At 41.7% G+C, this 19295-nt stretch overlaps 1 protein-coding gene and 1 long non-coding RNA gene across 2 annotated transcripts; one reads left to right on the forward strand and one right to left on the reverse strand.

Moving 5' to 3' along the window:
* Positions 1–8757: 8757 nt before the first annotated feature.
* Positions 8758–13762, reverse strand: LOC111736982. Its single transcript, XR_002779315.1, has 4 exons — positions 13396–13762; positions 10863–10983; positions 9999–10285; positions 8758–8857 (listed from the first exon to the last, which is right to left on the reverse strand). It is a non-coding gene; the product is annotated as an uncharacterized LOC111736982 (long non-coding RNA).
* RFC5 (replication factor C subunit 5) lies at positions 10374–19055 on the forward strand. The gene is made up of 10 exons (XM_011355849.2): positions 10374–10601; positions 12156–12220; positions 12487–12623; positions 13771–13850; positions 14436–14509; positions 15754–15913; positions 16654–16735; positions 17136–17265; positions 17854–17931; positions 18989–19055. Exons 1-10 carry the CDS (start codon positions 10534–10536, stop codon positions 19045–19047), a joined length of 933 nt encoding a protein of 310 aa, XP_011354151.1. The 5' UTR covers positions 10374–10533; the 3' UTR covers positions 19048–19055.
* Positions 19056–19295: the final 240 nt, after the last annotated feature.

Genomic DNA, 19295 nt, shown 5'->3' on the forward strand with positions numbered 1-19295 from the left:
CAATTGTCTCTGCCCTACTGGAGGGTGTCTCCTTTACCTGCTGTATCCCCAGGGCATAACACAGTCCACGGCAAGGGCACGTTGCAAGTGTCAATAAATGTTTGCCAAAAGAGTGATGATGAATGACTCATGGGGAAATTTTACTGCTTCTAGTTAGTACACAAATGCGTAGGTGCAGTCTCATGTTGAATATTTCGTTCCACTGACGATGATAAAAAAGAAAAATCACTTACCAAAATAAAGGCGTTCTAGTTTCTTTTTCAAAAGTACCTTATCTATTTTAAGAGTTGTCCTTTTCTCGTGTTTTTTTATTAATTCATTAATGGCTTTAATCACTGTAATCCAATTTGTTTTAGAAGAGTCTTTAATAATCCAATTATCCGGAGCTGAACTCGTGTATTGTTTCTCTCGTCTCTTGCTCATGGTGGATGGTTTCCTTGTGTGTTTTGTCCTTTTGAACTAGATCTTTATCTGTGGGAATCGTATACATCTAGGCTGAAGGTCTGTCCTTCCAGAGTTTGTGTTGGACTAATTTATTGGTTTGGGGATTCCCCAGAATGTAAATTTGAACCCCAAACCTAGGTGAGTATAGTCTCACTGTGACAAATTCAGCAAAGGCATTTCTTTCCCGCCCGGGGCCCAGAATAAGACAAATAAGAGCCCTTGTCATCTTCCTGTGCTGGGAAGACAGATTTTTCCTGCCCCTTCCCCACCTCCACGCGTTCCCTGAGTGTGGAGCTCTTTGAGAGTCCTGGTGTAGAGGCCAAAGTTCCAGTTCCCCCTAAGCTTTGTCCCCTATCCTTTGGGACCATCACAACACAAACCAAGCCCCTCCACCAGCCCATGCAGACCATCCTTACCACTGATTTTTGTGCCCTCTTTTTCTGACTCCTGAGGATTGTCCCTATTTTCTGGCATTTAAAAGGGTGTTCGTTATATTTTATCCAGCTTTTCTAGATGACTATTAAATATAGGAAAGTTTTTAGATTATCTAGTCCAAAACATTGTCAAAAATAGAAACCCGGTAGATTAATTTTTAGACCTTTCTCTCGTTCTGTGTGCATGAGTATATTTTTTTAAAGGTCACTTTGTTCTCTTATTCTCTGTATATTTACCACTTTTCTCCTATTCTTTTATCTTAAACAGTTGCATTACAGAAGAAAAATTCCTTATGCTAATAATTTCTCATGTATAAATTATTCTTTTTTCCCCCCTTAGTATTTGGCTCTTCTTTCTGGTTCTTTTTCATCTTTTTCTAACTATTCTTTTATGAAATTTTCCAGTGAACGGGCACCAAAAATAGCTAGTATTTGATCTACATGTCACCTGCTAATTTAACTGCTCTCCTCCAAAGAAAGAAAGAAAGAAAGAAAGGAAGGAAGGAAGGAAGGAAAGAAATGAAATCTGTCTCAATCTTACAGGAAAAAAAAATCTTGAGGTTGACAAAACTAGCAATGTTTCTACACATCCCACTGTCAAAATGCTGGCAAACTTGGAAACACTGGGTAGCTAAGCTTTTAAAAATTCAGTACTAGTACTACAAATATAAGTCATATTTATAAATCAAATGGTAATTCTAACGTGCTTAAAACTTTTTTAGGCATAGATCAATTAATTTTGGTCTTAGATCTAGGTACGTATCTATATAAATATTTCTATTTTTATACAAGTATATCAGTGTATGTTATACATGTGATATTTGCAGCCTAGAAATGTTATTGCAGAGGGTCCAGTTTATAATACTGTCCATCCTTATTCATAGCTTACTTGGTATTCTCATTTACATAATACCAAGTGAAAATTAGGTAAGTATTGAAGTGACTACTTTTGTCACTGCTCTAATTAGGATTACACATTAACTAACTTATAAAGAAATCACTCTCCATGATAGAAACATTAGCAACTGAAATAGTTTACAAGCAGAGCCGCAAACATTTTTCAAAATAACTTTAAAAAGATTTCCTTAGTTATGTCAGCTTTGGTTAATGAATATTCTTCCTGGCTTTTCTTCTCAATCTCCAAAAAGTTTTAAGAGTTTGTAAATCCCAGTCTTAGGGATTTAGAAGATTGTCACTGTATCAGTTATCTGTTGCTGCATAACAGACCACACCTAAATGTCATGCTTTCAAATGACCATCGTTGCATCTGCTCCTGAGCATGTGGGTCAGGAACTCCAGCAGGGCTCAGAGGGGGGCAGTTCATTTGGTGTCAGCTGGGGTGGCTTCACGTGAGGCTGGAAGATCCAAGCTGGCCTCAGTCACAGGGCTGTGACTTCAGCTGGAATGGCTCAAACAACTGGGGACCGTATAGGACAGCTGGGCCCTCCTTTCTTATGATGTGGGCTGGACTCCTTGGTGTGTCTGGGGCCTCCTTTCTGGCTGTTGGCCAGGTTCCTGCAGCCCCTCCTTTTGGCCTCTTTCCCCAGCAGGATAGCCTGGGCTTCTTGACATGGCAGATAGCATCCCCTCTAGTTAAGGTTAAAACATATGGGGCTCAGCCTACAAGTCCCAGAACAGCATTTCCACCACATTCTATTTGTCAAAGCAAGTCAAAGTCCAGCCTAGATTCAAGGACTGAGGAAACAGACCACCTCTTTAGTGGACGAGCTTCAACTACCCATAGGGATGGGAGGAACTGTTGGCAGCCACCTTTGCAGACAATGTACCATAGCCACTTTATCCAAATAAATAGCACCCATTCCATTTATTGAGTTGCTACAAATCAACGGCAGAGCTTATCAACTATAGTTTAGTAGTAGTATTAGGATAGTTTGTGATACTTGGATTAAATATGTCAAGGTACTTTCCCAACAGAAATCTATTTAGGGCAGTATTTGAACATCGCTATTATTTTTCAGCGCTTGCGATTTCAAGAGAGAAGGTTCAGTCTCCCTTGATTAATATTAAAGCGTAAGCTAGATCTACCTTGTCTTTAGGATCTGAGGGATTACCTTTAGTTTATTACCTCTGTGTGTCTTTTCCCTGGTGGTCACTTAGGAGTACAGGGAGATGTGAATGAATTATCTTGTTGTCTTGTTCTGATAATACCATATTGCAGTCTTGGAATAACTTTCTAGTCCCACTAATTGTTTTTAAAAAATAACACGATTTTGATTTTGCAAATTTTATCACACCAAGTTCTCCACAGTCGGGTACATAGAGATCTTACCATTGAAAACCCTTCCTGGTGTTAAGCAGATGGATAATTTTGAAATATGTACGTATGGAATTAAGTTCTGTGACTATGCAAATACGCCAACCACTTCCATGGTGTTGGAATTGTGCAATGGAAAACATTTCCAGTGATGCCCTTTTATGTGTTAATTTTGCAAAATTTATTCTCAATTATAATTTTAAATCACCTGAGCAACAGAAGAAAATTAGAAGTTGTATAAAAACCAAGAACTTATTTAAATTTCGCATTAAGAAAACATTTTTAATTAATTGGCACAAACTGAAGATAACCCATATTTAACAAGCCAGTTCTGGTTGACATTTGCCAAAATATGACATATTGAATGTTGTTTTTGTCCAATACCCCTTAAATTAAGAAAAAAATTAAAGCAGAGGGTATAAAATAATTTACTCCCATTAGACTCAGGAAACTTTAATTAGATACCACTTTAAGAAAGAAATTTGCTTTTGTTAAATGTTTAAAAAAATCTGTACTTTAAATGACCTTTAAATTTCAAGACTTTTTAAGACGCAATTTTCAAATCTTTGTATTAATGAACATGCCAAATATTTTAATTTTCGGCACATCTGCCATGTCTCTTCAGTTTGGAACAAGATTTAATTCTAAGGTGACTCCCCTTAAAAAAATACACTTCCTCATAAGTTGAAAGAGTTTTTTTTTAAATATATTTTGACCATCTACATCTTTGAAGTGCTTAAAATATCTGCAACTTAAAAAATTCTCCTCCACATTGACTTGGGGCAGCCTTGGCTCATCAGTTTTCAGCACTACTCTTTTGCTTTACTTTTCGGCATTGCATTTATTTAAATTATCCGTGTTTAAGTCGCACTGACATTGAACTTGGGCCAAATGCTTTGAAAGAGTGAGTGTAGAGGGACTGCAGGAATGGGATGAAATGTCTATAAATAGCAGTTCTTCGTGTAGCATCTACTGTATAATAAAGTGTTGTGTAACTCTGCCATGCAATGTAAATAATGATAGTAATTTGCATTTTCTTATTACTATTCATCCTCAAATTGAATCTACAGTCTTTTGCCAATATTAAGATCTATTTCTCCCTTCATTACATCTCCCAGGGTCCCTACTAGCATGAGAGAGGGGAGGCAAACAGTACCCTTGCTTTGCATCCATATTGTACAACAGGTACACACCTAACTGCCTTCCTGCCTCTGCGTTTTCACCCTCACGAACCCACCAGCAGAGTGGGCCATGGCTGGACCCACACCACACAGAGCCGGGATAATGGAAGGACACTTCCCTCACCTCCTTATTAACACTTCTTTCTTTTCTTTTCTTTTTTTTTTTTTCTTTCTTTCTTTTTTATTATGACTCCAGAAATTCCAGCCCAGGCAATTATGCTGGACTTCAAGCAGAATCAGGAAAGATTCCAGAAAAAAAATATTTTAAAAATTTTACCAGCCTGGAGGGCCTATTATTAGTGTGATGGAATAATGTGATTGAGAAATTAACTGGACTTATTTTCTACTGTAGACTCATCGCAAAGACTAAGGGAGATTCCACCCCCCCCCACCCCCAAGCAATTAAACCTCATAGTCCTAGGCTGCTGGGTTTGCCTGGCTCAGGGGAGCTTGGATGCCCAGGAACTTTGAGACTTGGAGTTGAATTATCAAAATGCTATGTCCTTAGAGGGAAGGAGGTGGAGGTGTTATGTGAGAGAAGAGAAGCCCAGTTCCCTAAGGAATTCCACACAAGGGATGCAGAACAGCAGAGAGGAACAGGATGGGGGGATAAGAGATACATTATGTGGTATCCAGGGCTTATTGACTGAGATGTGCACACACATTGCCTGGAGACCTTGTTAAAATGCAGTTTTGATTCAGAAGATCTGAGGTGGGTCCAGAGATTCTACATTTCTAACAAGATCCCAAGCAGTGTGGATACTGTTGTTCCTGGGACCCCACTTTGAGTAATAAGGGGTGAGGAGTAGGTAGGACTTCAAAGGAAGGGCACAGGAAAGTCTAAAGGTCAAACCCTGTGCCACTGGAAGCAACGGCAAAAATTCTGAGTAGCCGAGTTGTACACTGAGCGAAAGGACACTATTCTCAGCAGAGCTGCCCGTCTTCAAAGGAGTCACTTCAGTCTGTACAAACAGCATCTATTCCGACGGACTACAGGAAGAACTGAAGCCTTACCCATATTTTCTGGCCTATTTACCTACAACCTCTTAGGCTTCTTAAATGACCCTAGCGAAGAGGAGGAACGCAACTCCCAACCCCCCATAGACTGGATTTCCAAACTATCTTGGCTTGAGGAAGGAACAGTGGAGGACCTGAGCTAAACATATTTAGTTTAGAAAAATTGAGAAATGTGAAATTTTTTTTTTGAACCCAAGTATCATGGAGCAAACTCATGTGAGTTACCGCTTTAATCTCAAACTTAAAGAGAATCAGATTCAGGAATTGATAAATAATTATTTAGCAGTTATTCAAATAACAAAAGTTAGAGGATGATGAATAAATGTCCTTAAGCCTTGTTGTGGGGCATTTGGGGGCTTCTGACAAGTAAAGGTAGTTGGAGGATGTAAGTGCCTCAAAAGATCTGAGGACTTAAATTCCTTATCATTCAATGATTTTGCTGTAGTCACCAAAGAAGATAGACCTTCCCCTTATACAGACTCTTGAAATTGCTCTGAGATTTTTTTTCCTCCATCAAGTCCTTGCTTTTCGTTTAAACATGATTTCACCAGTATAAACACATTCAGGAGAAAGACCCAGTTTGATTTTCTTCTGCCAGCATCTTCCAAAGATAGCCTCGCATCCCATTCTCTCATAAAAACAAGTCTTAAAAATAATTGAAGGCAGTAAGTGCTGTGTCCAAAGCCAAGTTCGTTCCAAAGATGAGAGTAATAAAATCCAGGGCTCCCTTTCCCTAATTCAATTTCGAGAGCAAATGCCTTTCATTGGTAATTTTGTTTGTAACCTCTGATCCTGCCATCTCCAGGACCTGATGTTTTATTAAAGCATTTTCAATCTGGTTCTGATTATATAAGAAAAGTTTGTGCCTATACTCATCAGTGTCTCAATCCGCATGGAGATATCAGCTTGATTTGCCCTCAAGTCTCCAAAAGATCTAAAATCAAGGGAGAAGGTAAGAAGAAATTACTCTATCTTTTGCCCAGTCATCTATCTAAACTTGAGAAATCAAAAGTCACATTTTTGCTCGGCCATCAGTTTTTTAAAAACCTAGATGCCAACGTTTAACATACAGGAATTTCACACAAAAATCCAAATTTCTAGTTTCTCTTAAAAAATCACGTTTGGCGACATCTGGCTGCTGTCCCGAATGGCCAAATACTGGTGTAGTGGACATTTGTGATCCTTTGGCCACCAGCATCTGAACCCCTCTACTATGTTCAGGGACTGTTTCCAGTTCACAAGGCTTGGTGGGAGGCCGATGTTATTCTCACCATTTAAACTGTCTACCAGGTACTCACTAGCATGCAACCCAGGCCTGGCCAATTTGACATGTCTCCCCAGGGGCTTTTAAATGCAGCATTAGTTTTAGGAAGAATCCAGTACAGGGGAGAATTGGTGAATTCTTTCTGACAGTAGAAACAGTGAAAGCAACATCCAGATTCTAGGGACCGCAGGGAAGTAGCTTCTGAAGGTCTGCAGCAGTTGCCTTATTGGCTGGGTTCCGTGTAATAATTTCGACCATGGTTTTGGTTCTATGGCCTATCTTTGTCCCATTTTCCAAGTCAGGTTGTCCGGCCTGCCTCCCACTGATTGTACATTATTTAATATTTCATTGCTACATTCCTTTTCTGCTTAAATGTTCCATCTACAAACTCTACCCCCTTGAGGCAGGACATAGTTTCCACTCAACCCTCCTATATCTCAACTTCCAGGCTACTTATAGAGATGGGAGCTCATAATCCTGGTCTTCATCTCTCTTCTTCCCTTAAAAGTGACAGAATTTTGGCACTGAGAGAGAGGCTGGAGATGGCCTACAGCAAGGATCAACAAAGTAATGAGGAAAGTTTCCTAAAGGTGCCGCCCCTATTTCCCCTGACATCTCATTGGGCAGAACTGGGTCACATGGTCACCCTGTAAGTCAATCAGGAGACCAGGGTTGCTGTGATTGGCTTAGTCTAGGGCAGTAGTTCAACTTTGGTCGAATATTAGAATCATTTGGTAAGCTTTTAAAATGCCAATGCTAGATCCTACCCCCAAAGGCCCAGTTTAATTGGTCTGGCTGGACTTCCGGCATTGGAATTTTTAAAAAAATCCTCAGGTCCTTTCGATGCCATCTCTCTCTCTCTCTCTAGTCCAGCCTCCAGCCCTTATCATTTTACAGGTGCCAATACTGAGGTCCAAAAATATACTAAGTAACTTGACCAAAGGACTATAGCTTCAATTAATAGCAAAAACAGAAACAAACAAAACCGCACCGGTACACAAATGACATTTAATAGGACTCCTTTGTTTTTCCATAACGTGCAAGTGAGTACCCATTCTTTCTCTTAGAAATTCAAGTCATGGAGAGCTCAAAGGCTGAGAAGCAGTAGAGTGTAGGGCAGTTGTTCTCAAATCTAATTGCATCAGAATCCCCTGGAGGGCTTGTCACAACAGAGAGGGCTGGGCCCACCCCCACAGTTTCAAATTAGATGGGTTTGGGGTGGGAGGAAGAATAATGAACATTTCTAACAAGTTCCCACAGGATGCTGCTGCTGCTGGTCCAAGGACCACACTAGTGTAGAGGCTAAGAGCTTAGGCTATAGAATCACATTATCTGATTAAGATCCAGTTCTGCCCCCGATATGTAGTCAGAACATGGGCAAGTTATTTAACATGTCTATGTAACCAGGCCAATAGCTTCAGCTTATCACAACAATTGAGTGAGTATAATAAACGTAAAGCACTTAGAACAGTGTCTAGCCTATAGGAATTCTCTAGTGAAAATCAGCTATTATCATTCACTCATTGAACAATTACTGAGTGCTTCCTTTGAACCAGGACACTGTTCCAGGCACCGGGAGTACAGTGGTGAATAAGTCAAAGCTTAGCCTCTCAATTAGCTTCCAATCTACTGTGGATAACCTTGTAAATATATTCTAATCTACTGTGGATAACCTTGTAAATATATAATGTAATGTCACACAGAAAAATTCTGCATTCCAAGCAAACTGAATAGCAGTTGCACACAGAGTTTTATGAGAATTTGGTCCAATCTTGTTTGCATCTTCTAGCTCAAGGAATTGGTGGCATCAGGTTTCTAATGCAAAGGCCCCAAGGCAATACGGCTCTTACCATAATGACTGAATAAGTCCAGGTTATAGCATTTTAGTTAGGATTCTCCGATAGAAAAAAAATATATATGTGTGTGTATATAATTTATATTGATGTTTATGCTTATGTATATTTTAAAATATATTTCTATATTCTATATTACACAATAAACATACTATTAACATATAATGTATTATGTATTAACAATATATATTAATAAGTTATATGTAATAACTATTTTTCATTTTAAATATATTTTTAATTTTTTATATATTCACATTTATCTAATATATATATATATATCATAAGAATTAGCTCACATGAATATGGAGGCCAAGAAGTCCCACAATCTGCTGTCTGCAAACTGAAGACGAAGGAAAGTGGGTGGTGTAATTTAGTCTGAATCCAAAGGCCTGAGAACAAGAACACAGGTGTCTGAGGGCAGGAGAAGATGGAAGTCAGATGTCCTAGTTCAAAAAGAAAGCAAATTCACCCTTCCTCTGCCTTTTCTTTCTATTCAGGCCCTCAATGAATTGGATGATGCCCACCTGCATTGGTGCAGGTGATCTTCATAGTCTACCCAAATACCAATCTCTTTCAGAAACACCCTCACAGACACACCCCCAAAATAATGTTTTACCAGCTCTCTTAGCTCAGTCAAGTTGACACATAAAATTAACCCTCACAGGCATAGTCGCACCAGCCAATTCCTTAGGTCTTGTTTAAGAGGGAACATTCGGAACAAGAACAGATAGGTGGACAGCGTGTTAGAAGGGAAAGAGAGAGTAAGGTGGCAATGTGCTGTCACATATGCTATTTCATTTAATCCTCACAATCATTTTGGGGTAGATATTATTGGAAGAGGAGAGAAGCAACCTGCCCCAAGCTAAATGGAAAAAGTGCCATGCTAATGATCTGAACAATTACTATTAGAACTGGCATGGGAGGAAGCAGAGAGTAGAGGAACTGTCATACCACAAGGCACACCTGACCCCCTTCTTCTGACTCCCCAGGCAGGGGCTAGAGTGAAGCCATAACTGCCATCATGTATGTGCCCACTGTCTCCCTATTCTGTTCCTAATACAGGTGACAGCGATGTAATTAGATGCAAGGAGTGGCTACTTCTGAATTAGAACACTCTGACCCCTGCCCAGCTGCATTTCCTCCCAGCATTGTCTTTCTCAACATGTAGAGCAAACAAACAAAATAACTTTATTATGGATTTACTAGACACTCATTGCTGGGAAATACAAATCAGCAAAGTAGAAGAAAATAAAAGTGATCCATAATCCCCTCATCTCAGGAAAAAAACACTACAATTTTTGATCCCCATTCTCTGCAGTAACTTCAGATCATAGGGCCCCTGTCCTCTATGCCTATTAACTAGCCCTTTCAAGTCACACACATTAACCTAATTGGAAGTTTATTTTTTTGTTTTCATCTGGACTTGTTTCTGGAGATTGGTTCTCTAAATTATGTTGGGTGAGGGACATGGATTAGGGAGAGATTGGAGCTGTATGTGTTTGGAGTTGTTTTTCAATTCGAAGTACTCACCTCCCAGCTTTGGGGCCAGAAGGTTTTTCGAGCCTTTTTTCATCTGGTATCTGTATTCAAGCACTGGCCGTGTTATTTGGGTTTTTTTTTTTTTTTTTAGTGCTGGCAGCCTTCTGCTCCTTTGAACGGCAAGTGTTTGAACTTTGGCAATGACTAGAGTTGGCTTTGGCAACGAGACTTTAATTTGTAATGATGACTGGCGGTTGCAGGGGTGGCTTGGCCGCTCCCTGGCTCCCCTCTCACTGAGCTCAGGAAGCCTCTCTGCACCGGAGAGAGGGCAGCGCGGACTAGAAGCGGAGAGCGGGAGAGAAGTCGGCTGCCCGCGCTTCGCGGTAACCAGGCAACCGGCGCCTTAGCAACAGAGAGGGGCGGGACCGAGAAAGGAAGTCGGAAGCAGCAGCTTAACCTCGCGAGATTTGCTTTTGCGCGCGAACTCTAAGTGCGGGTTCCCGGAGTTAGGTTCGGGCTAGTAGTTGTGCAGGCCCTTGGGGGATGCGACCACCCCAGCCGATCCCGACACCTTCATCACCCCGTCATGGAAACCTCAGCACACAAGCAGCAACAGCAGCAGCCCGCGGCGGCCAAGATCAGGAACCTGCCCTGGTAGGAGAAGGCCCGGCTGGTGCGGGGAAGGGGGTCGGCCGCTCCGGAAGGCAGTAGTCGGGTGGGCAAGTGACCCGGCCCCAGCCGGATCTCGCCCCGCTGCCCCTGAACTTGCAGCCGGGACGGAGCCATAGAGGTTCGCCTTGACAGCCCCAAATCCCCAGTCCCCGTCGGCTCTATTTATGACTTGCCTGATCTCCCTGTCCCCGCCCCCACACCCCGCCCCATTTCTTTTCCCGAAGAGGAAAGCGGCTTTCGCACCTGGGTGACAGCATAGGAGTTTGATCCCGCGTCTTCTAACACTGCATTGCCCACCGTACCAAAATGTCCTCCTCTTCTCTCTTGCCAGAATCTTCGATGCGATTACTGGTCAAATTCTAAACTAGAATAAAAATAACATTCCCTACTTAACTTTTATTTAAAGGGCTTTCTATTAGATTATCAGGCACCCACTAGATGTTTGATCTTTTCAAAGACCATAGGTGGTAGGTATTCTTTATTATTCCAATTTTACAATTGGAGTAATGCAACCAAAATGATTAAATGACTTGCCTAAGGTCCAGAGCTAGAAAATAGGTTTGCATTTGAACCCAAGTGGTCTGCATTAAGAGCTTGGGCTCTTAACCATCCTACTTCTACACCTATGTCCTAACGATGTTTTAAAGACTGATGGGAGTTGTCTTGATTTCTGAAAACTCTAGTCTTGTCTAATAACGAGTTCATTTTGTTTTTATCGTGGTAAAAACACGTAACATACAGTTTACAATTGTAACTATTTTATAGCGTACAAGTCAGTGGCATTAAGTAGATTCAGAACATTGTGCAACCATTCTACTATCTAGTTCCTCAATTTTAAATCACCCCAGATGGAAACCCCATACCCAATGATAGTCACGCCCCCTTCCCACTTCCCTCAGCCCCTTGGCAACCACTAATCTACTTTCTTTCTCTATGAATTTGCCTATTCTGGATATTTCATATAAATACAATCAATATGTGACTTTTAGTGACTAGCTTCTTTGTTGTAGTGAGTACCACATTCCATTTACTTTTATGGCTACATAATATTCCATCGTGTGGCTATGTCACTATTTATTTATCCATATATCTGTTGCTCTATACTCAGATATGAATTCAATTTTGAATTCACTTTGAAATAACAGGTACCCATCCAGGTTGGGATTATAGGCAGACAGTTGAAATGAGAGCAGAGTTTATCAACCTCAGCATTTATTGACATTTTAGATTAGATACTTGGGAGAGGGATGGGGACTGTCCTGTGCAGTGTAGGATGTTTAGCAACGTCCCTGGTGCCTACCCACTAGATGCCTATAGCACCTTCCACCCAACTATAACAATTGAAAATGTATCCAGATATCACCAAATTTTCCCTGGAGGACAAAATCACCTCTGGTTGAGAACCACAGGTCTGTATTCAAATTTAAAGGGTTTTGTTTCTCTTCCTCTTTTAGTTAGTATATGAAAGGATTTTTTGGTACATGATAAAATGTTCTTGCATTTATATATTGTAATCCATGCTAAATTGTATTACAGGGTTGAAAAATACCGGCCACAGGCACTGAATGATCTCATTTCTCATCAAGACATTTTGAGTACCAGTAAGCATCCATGTGTCAGTTGCTATTCTAGTTGAAGGACCTGTATACGTTTCTTGGTGATGTTGTCTCTGCTGAGTAAGAACTTCGAAGAATCTGATTTGAACTTTATGGAATGTTGCTATAAACATTGAATCCTTCAGATTTTTTATTTCTGCATCTGCCTCTGATCTGAACAGAGGATTGAAATGTATTCAGCCCAACTCAAGGGCCCACAGTGAATGAAGCAACTCTCAGAAACTGATGGTGTCTTTCTTCCTTATCCTCAGTTCAAAAATTCATCAGTGAAGACCGACTGCCACACCTGCTTCTCTATGGCCCTCCAGGGACAGGAAAGACATCCACCATCCTAGCCTGTGCTAAACAGCTATACAAAGATAAAGAATTTGGCTCTATGGTCTTAGAGGTAAATAAGAGGACTATTCTTACTGGACAAAGGACTCCAGTCTCTTTAGTTCTGCTGGTTTTGTTTTACTTTACTAATTAAGTTGTCCCTTTGGGGGCTGGGAAAGAAGCAGACATAAAAACTTTCAATTCACTTTTTTCTATATTTGGCATTTTGGCCTGGGTTGACATTAGCTAGAGGGCAGTTATAGGGCTAGGTATTTGCTGTTGCCAACTTATACCCACTCAGTGGTCGCTCAGTGAGTGTTCACTCAGTTGCTGGCTACGTCCCACGCGCCCTTCCAGATCACTTCTCCACATCGCTGCACCTGGTTCTTGCCCCAGAAGACTGAGCTGTGTTGACTTCAAGCCCTTTTGCCCTCTGGTTAGGTTTGGTCAGTAGGGGTGCTGGCAGGAGTCAGGGGAAAGAATGATGCTTGGTCCTGCTCTGGGGGTCACCACAGGCTGACAGCATCCCCACCTGCAGGGTACATTACACTGCCTTCTCCAGGTGACAACACCACTCCCCCACTCACCCCATAAGACTTGGGTTGGCAATAGGCCCCAGTAATCCCTGAGTTATTTCAGAGCCCTTGTGGTTTCCCCACACCTCACCACCAACTTTATAAATATCTCTCCATATACTTCTCTTTAAATTACTGAATTTGAGTTTGCCATCTGTTCATTGCTGGGACTTGACTGATAACAAAATTCTAAATATTGTCTATTACAAGAAAAAAGGTCAACTTTTTTTGTTATAGAACTTAGAACTTTACAGCCACTGATGTTCTTACCTCAGTATATTAAAACCTTGGTAACTTCTGGGTTGTTCTAGATGTGGTAGCTAAAATTAGCATCATTCTGCTTATGCCAGAGGTGCTATTCACTATGACCAGGCCAATTAATTATTCCTCCAGAGTATGTCAGTGATTGTCCTTGAGAAGAGGGAGGAAAATCAAACGTTTACCTTTCACAGCATAATGTAATGATCTAGTGAGCTGAGTTTTAAATACAATTGTGATCTTGTTTTTTCATGGTGATTATTTCTTAGTTGTCATTAGACCTGAAGATCGAGCTTGGTGAGCTGGGTTGATGAAAAGCTACACTAATTCATAGATAACACACCAACATGTTTTTTATTTATTCTGGCTTCTTTCTTTCACATTTAGCTGAATGCTTCAGACGACCGAGGAATAGATATCGTTCGGGGACCAATCCTGAGCTTTGCTAGCACAAGGACAATATTTAAGTAAGAAACATTGTGTAATTTCTCTCCCTAGGTATTTTGATCAGAGAGATGATAGAGCCTAATTTTTTTGATCCCCTCCTTTGCCAGTTTGTAAAGGTTAAAAAAATGACTGTGCCAAAAGCATCCATGAAAAACAGCTAAAGTACAGGGTTGGTGGTAACAAAAAAAAAAATGTTAAAATGCAAATATTAAAATAAAATATAAATCTGAGTCAATATGAGCAAATTCTTGGGAGAAGCACTAACTTCATTTTATTAGTCAACTGAGGCCTGATAAAACATCCTAGGCCTAGATGAACTAGTTTGAATATACACAAAAATGAATTGTGATCAGAATGGATAACTAGGATGGGGTCTAGAAAAAAAGGGTGAAAAGACAGGCATGAGCTCAGGTGGCGGTGACAGGATACAGTGTGGAAGAGGGGTTGGAGGAGTGATGGGCCAAGTCCGCTTTGGTCATAGTTCTGGGAGAAATGGACTCTTACGAAACAGGGCCTGACAGCACAAATGTGAAGATGTAGATTTGGGTCTGGAAGTTGAAGTGAGATTGAAGAAATCTTTGGATGGTACCATCTGTTTTTCCTAGGAAAGGCTTTAAACTAGTGATCCTGGATGAAGCTGATGCCATGACTCAAGATGCCCAGAATGCCTTGCGGAGAGGTAAGAGCTGCCAAGTACAGTGTGTCGGCCGATGAGCACATCAGAAGGGGAATTAGGAACTTTAGACATGAGAAATGACATGCCTTGTTTTCAATTTTGTTCATCATCCGGCCCAGAGAAATCTCCATATACTTTTCTCCTTGTATCCCATCTGATGAGCCAGAAAAAATATCTCCGTATTGGGGGTTTTCCCTTTCAGCAGCTTAAAGACAAAAACCCTTTTGAGACTTCTGAGTATGACCAGACACTGGTGTTGCATCCTCCTTTTCAGCTGGGTTCAGTTTCAGGGCTGGGAATTTGTATTGTTCAATGGAAGGTTAAGGAAAGTCTTTCATTCCTAAACTGCTGGATAGCCCTTTCTGCTATTGGTGCCCTTAGATGTGAAAGAGCCAAGAAAATAATACTGGAATTTTAGTCACACTCAGAAAACTGACATTACTTCACTGCTTGCCAAGTGACTGATTTGGCAGGGGAGGGGGAGTATGTTGTGATTTTTCTGTCTTAAGGGGCCTGGGGCAGTTAATTTCTTGGAGAGGACATTCACAATCTCTCTCCTTAAAGTAATCATCTAGAGAGAAGGATGATCTTTAGGAGTTCTGGGGAGAAGGAGTGGGTTGGAGCCAATGTTTACAGAGAGGAGGAGGAGGACAGAATATCTTCTGGTCCCAGAAGCTTTGGCAGTCTTTCTTTCGCATCTTGTTCTGGAGAGTGACTGTCAGTCTGGGCAGATCCCTGTGCAAAATATTGGATACCTCTCGAATGAAACGGGTGTCACAAACATCTCTGAATTCAGGTTGTTACTCTTCTTTGAGGCTCTAAGGCTTTGAGACAAGGTCCACTGGAAGGTCTGAGAAAAGGTACCCCTTCCTCACCTAGTAGGAGGTGGAGGTGGAGCATCATCAACCTATCAAATAGAATTTTATGCAAAAGAACAGGAATACTGGATCTCGTATCCTAATGGAATGGGATGGCAAGAGCACCAGAATCATGGCAAATCATAAAAAAGGAAGCATTTTATAAAATACTGTGGGGACACACTTGTCAGCTTTGGAAAGTGGCTGATCTCCAGTCCCGACCACCCCAGTGACACCCACTCTCACGACAGTAGCATCCCCACTTGTCTGCATTCGTCAGTTGTTGTACTTGTTTCCTGTACTCTTCATGTGACCATAGAAAAATTCAGGACGTCTGGGTCCTTTGAAGACTGAGAATGGATGTGAGGAGGCTTTCTTTTCTCTTGCCAGTGATTGAGAAATTTACTGAAAATACCAGATTTTGCCTCATCTGTAACTATCTGTCCAAGATCATCCCCGCCTTGCAGTCCCGGTGCACAAGGTTCCGATTCGGTCCCCTGACTCCTGAACTCATGGTTCCCCGCCTGGAACATGTTGTAGAAGAAGAAAAGTAAGTATATTGAAAAGCAGGAAAGGCGAGGTCTTGGGGACTGAGTGTAGTGTAAGTTGGGATTTGGGATGACTGGCTGGTTCACATTTAAAGGTGATGTTTGTAAATGACTTAGCAGAGTACCGAGCACAGGATAGACATCAGCGTCTGTTAGCTGCTGTCATTTTCTCAGGTATGTCATGGACAATCAAATGTCATCTGGGTCTTGAGTCTTCCATTCTCCTGCCCCGGAAGCTGTCCCAGTTTCCTCCTCCTCTTCTTTTGTCATTGGAAACTGCTTGCTGCCAAGTCCCTTCTGCTCAGATGCCTCTAGCCTTTTTTGACTAGAAGGGAAGGTACTGAAATATTACATTCCGTGTAATCAGATGCGAAGCAAGTGGCCAACCTGAGCTATTGCTGATTTGAAAGGAGGTTTTGGCTCTACGATCACACGTCTCACCAGTGCTCTCTCCTCTCCAGAGAACGTAGTTCAAAGCCAGTTCAACATAGCAGTGCTCGGTCCTGACTGAGCGTCGTTCTAGACTTTGAGTGGGCTGTTACTGTTAATGTGAAAGCATCATTGCCCAAAACCAGAGTGAATTCTCGATCCTATAGATCAGGAGAGTATAGTTAACTCCATCCTTCCTTTTTTTTTTTCTTTCATTATTTCAAAACCTTAATCATCCCAGGCCTTCTTGTTCCCTTGGTGAATGCCTGTGCTCTCAGAGGCCTCTCCATCCCTTCTGCCTGTTTCCTTTCAGAGTTGATATAAGTGAAGACGGGATGAAAGCACTTGTCACTCTTTCCAGTGGAGATATGCGAAGGGCTCTGAACATTTTGCAGGTACAGTGCTACTCATGGCAAATCTCAGGTGGTTGCTTTGGAACAGTTTTTCAAGAAAGAGATAAGCAACGGACAGCCAGTCAGTAAATTCAGAAATCTAGAACTGGGTAAGACCTCGATCTCATAATGTGCCAGCGGTCTCCCCACCACCTTCGTGTTTGATTAATTGAAAGAATAATCTGTTGCAAACAAGGGGACGATAGGGAAGGGTTCGGCGGCTGTAACACAGCCAGCAAGCTGCAGCATCCTCTGGCGAGGCTGGCCTCACCCGTGTGAACATACAGGGTTGGAATTCTCCTGGGTCCTTGCGGCGCTGCTGCCTCAGCAGCTCCCTCCCGACCTGCCTACAGATTTGGCGGCTGCTTTGACAGCCACTGTGATTTTCTCCCTGTCTGCACAGAGCACCAGTATGGCCTTTGGGAAGGTGACAGAGGAGACTGTCTACACCTGCACGGGGCACCCGCTCAAGTCAGACATCGCCAACATTCTGGACTGGATGCTGAATCAAGACTTCACCACAGCCTACAGAAGTATCCTTTCCCGTGTCCTGCCGACAGTGCATCACATGCCCATGCCCTGAACTTGGCCCTAGGAGCTCAGGCTACAGCCAGAACCTGTGCCCTACTGGCAAAAGACAGTTGGTGGTGTGACTCTGGTCAGCTCGTAATGGGAGCAAGATGGGTATAGGTGAAATCAGTACTTGTCTTTAATGCCCCAAAGCTTCACGAGGGGCTCTGGCCTCGGTACAGCTGGAAGCCATTTCACTCACAGATGGGAGAGACGCAGTTAGACCTTAGGATGGAAGATGCAGTCATTTTCAAATGGTCTTTGTTACTCATTTTGCTGTGAAATTAAAAGCTAGGTGTAGTAATATAAAGCCTTTCGGGGAATGCATTTGGCTCTGTTCTCTACTAGACAGATATATGTTTTAGAAAGCCCCTACTGAAGATGAAAACATAAAATTAAGAATTGGGGTTCAACATGTACAGTTTCAGATCAAAGAAAACAACTATGTTGGAATTAAAAGCCCTCCTTTCAAAAGTCACCGGGCTTTGGATTCAAAACTCTGCAGCATGTTTGTTCTGGAACTTGTTCCCTTTGCCTTAACTCTTCTTTAGATATTATGGAATTGAAAACTCTGAAGGGGTTGGCATTACATGATATCCTGACAGAGATACACTTGTTTGTGCACAGAGGTAACTTACATTATTCCCTAGTTTAGAAGCTGTGGAGGCGGCATGCTTTGTAACTAAGGGTGGTTAGAGAGAGAACATGAAACTTTCACTTTTGAAGCAAAGAAACAATAATGAAAAAGTATAAACCTGACCCCTCATTGTTATTTAAAACTTTGTTCCAATAATACTTGAACCTCAAGAACTGCTGGGGAGAAAGTAGAAACTCCTGAAGGCTAACTATTTCCTCTAAGGGTTTGTATTTTACAGCAATAAGTAGTATGTTTTAATTCACATTTCTAAAAGAATATTTTCCCCACAAGGAGAGAGAGAGAAGATCGATCTGCACGTAAACCAAAGTTGTCTTAACTAAACCGTTTTACGTCCCACACTCGATCGTATCTTCTATACAGAGAATTGGTTCTCAGTCTCGGCAGCATGTAGGAATCAGTCCCCTGTCCCGACTAGTTCAGTTGGGGGTGAACTGGGCGTCAGGATTTTTCATCTCTCCAGGGGATGTGTCGTGCAGCCTTTTGGAAAAGTTCTTCCTCACAGCAGCCAACCGCACAGCTGGGCCCATGATCGTTGGTCCCCAGATCCATGACTAGTCCACTGGTGCTTTTACCAGCCTCTTCCCTGCTGGTGGACGGCACGTTAACTTCTGCCCGAGACCATGGCTGGCTCAAGCCGGTTCTGCACGTGGAAGCTGAGCATAAATCGACTTTTACAAATCAAGGTGGTTTTAAAAATTGGGAGAGCAAGTGAGAACTCAGCTTTCATGTTAACTTACAGAGCTACCCAGTTGCTAAAAGAACAGTGTTGATGATTCTTCTGTGCTCTTAGGATCACTCTGGAATCTAATTTTTCTTTTCTTGGCTTCACTATGAATACTCACAAAATGGAGTGGATAGAAACTGAAAACCTATACAATTTTTACTTCCTTAGAGGTGTGGTATCCAGTGATCTGGGACTTCAAGAAAAGTTGTGTTATTCATTTGACGTTTAGACTCATGCTTCTGGGATTTTTTTAAACAGTAGGGCTTGACAGACCTCACTCATTTGATTTTGTTTTACCCCCTAGTTGACTTTCCATCTTCAGTTCGAATACATTTATTGACTAAAATGGCAGACATTGAGTGAGTATTTTCCAATTTTAATTCTCTCTTTTTAATTTGTGGGGTTTTCGTTTCTATTTGCTTGTTTTCAACTTTTTTGTCTAAATCCTTCCTACACGGTACAACGTAGTTTTTGGTGGGATTGAATGAAGCATGCGGAAGGGTTTGAATTGCTTAAAGAACATGTGAATAAACACAAGGACTGGTCCAGCTCAGTCACATGTTTGAGATAAAGCCCTCCAAGGCTTGACCTACACTGGTTCTGGAAATGCT

Source organism: Pteropus vampyrus, unplaced genomic scaffold, assembly GCF_000151845.1.
Source record: "Pteropus vampyrus isolate Shadow unplaced genomic scaffold, Pvam_2.0 Scaffold23, whole genome shotgun sequence".
Classification (NCBI taxonomy): Eukaryota; Metazoa; Chordata; class Mammalia; order Chiroptera; family Pteropodidae; genus Pteropus; species Pteropus vampyrus.

What these genes read in the sequence shown, in the direction of transcription:
- RFC5 (XM_011355849.2), top strand. Translation starts at nt 10,534, where the DNA reads ATGGAAACCTCAGCACACAAGCAGCAACAGCAGCAGCCCGCGGCGGCC. An exon ending in AAGATCAGGAACCTGCCCTG is followed by an intron (nt 10,602 to 12,155) that starts GTAGGAGAAGGC and finishes ATTGTATTACAG; the next exon opens with GGTTGAAAAATACCGGCCAC. An exon ending in AGCACAAGGACAATATTTAA is followed by an intron (nt 13,851 to 14,435) that starts GTAAGAAACATT and finishes TGTTTTTCCTAG; the next exon opens with GAAAGGCTTTAAACTAGTGA.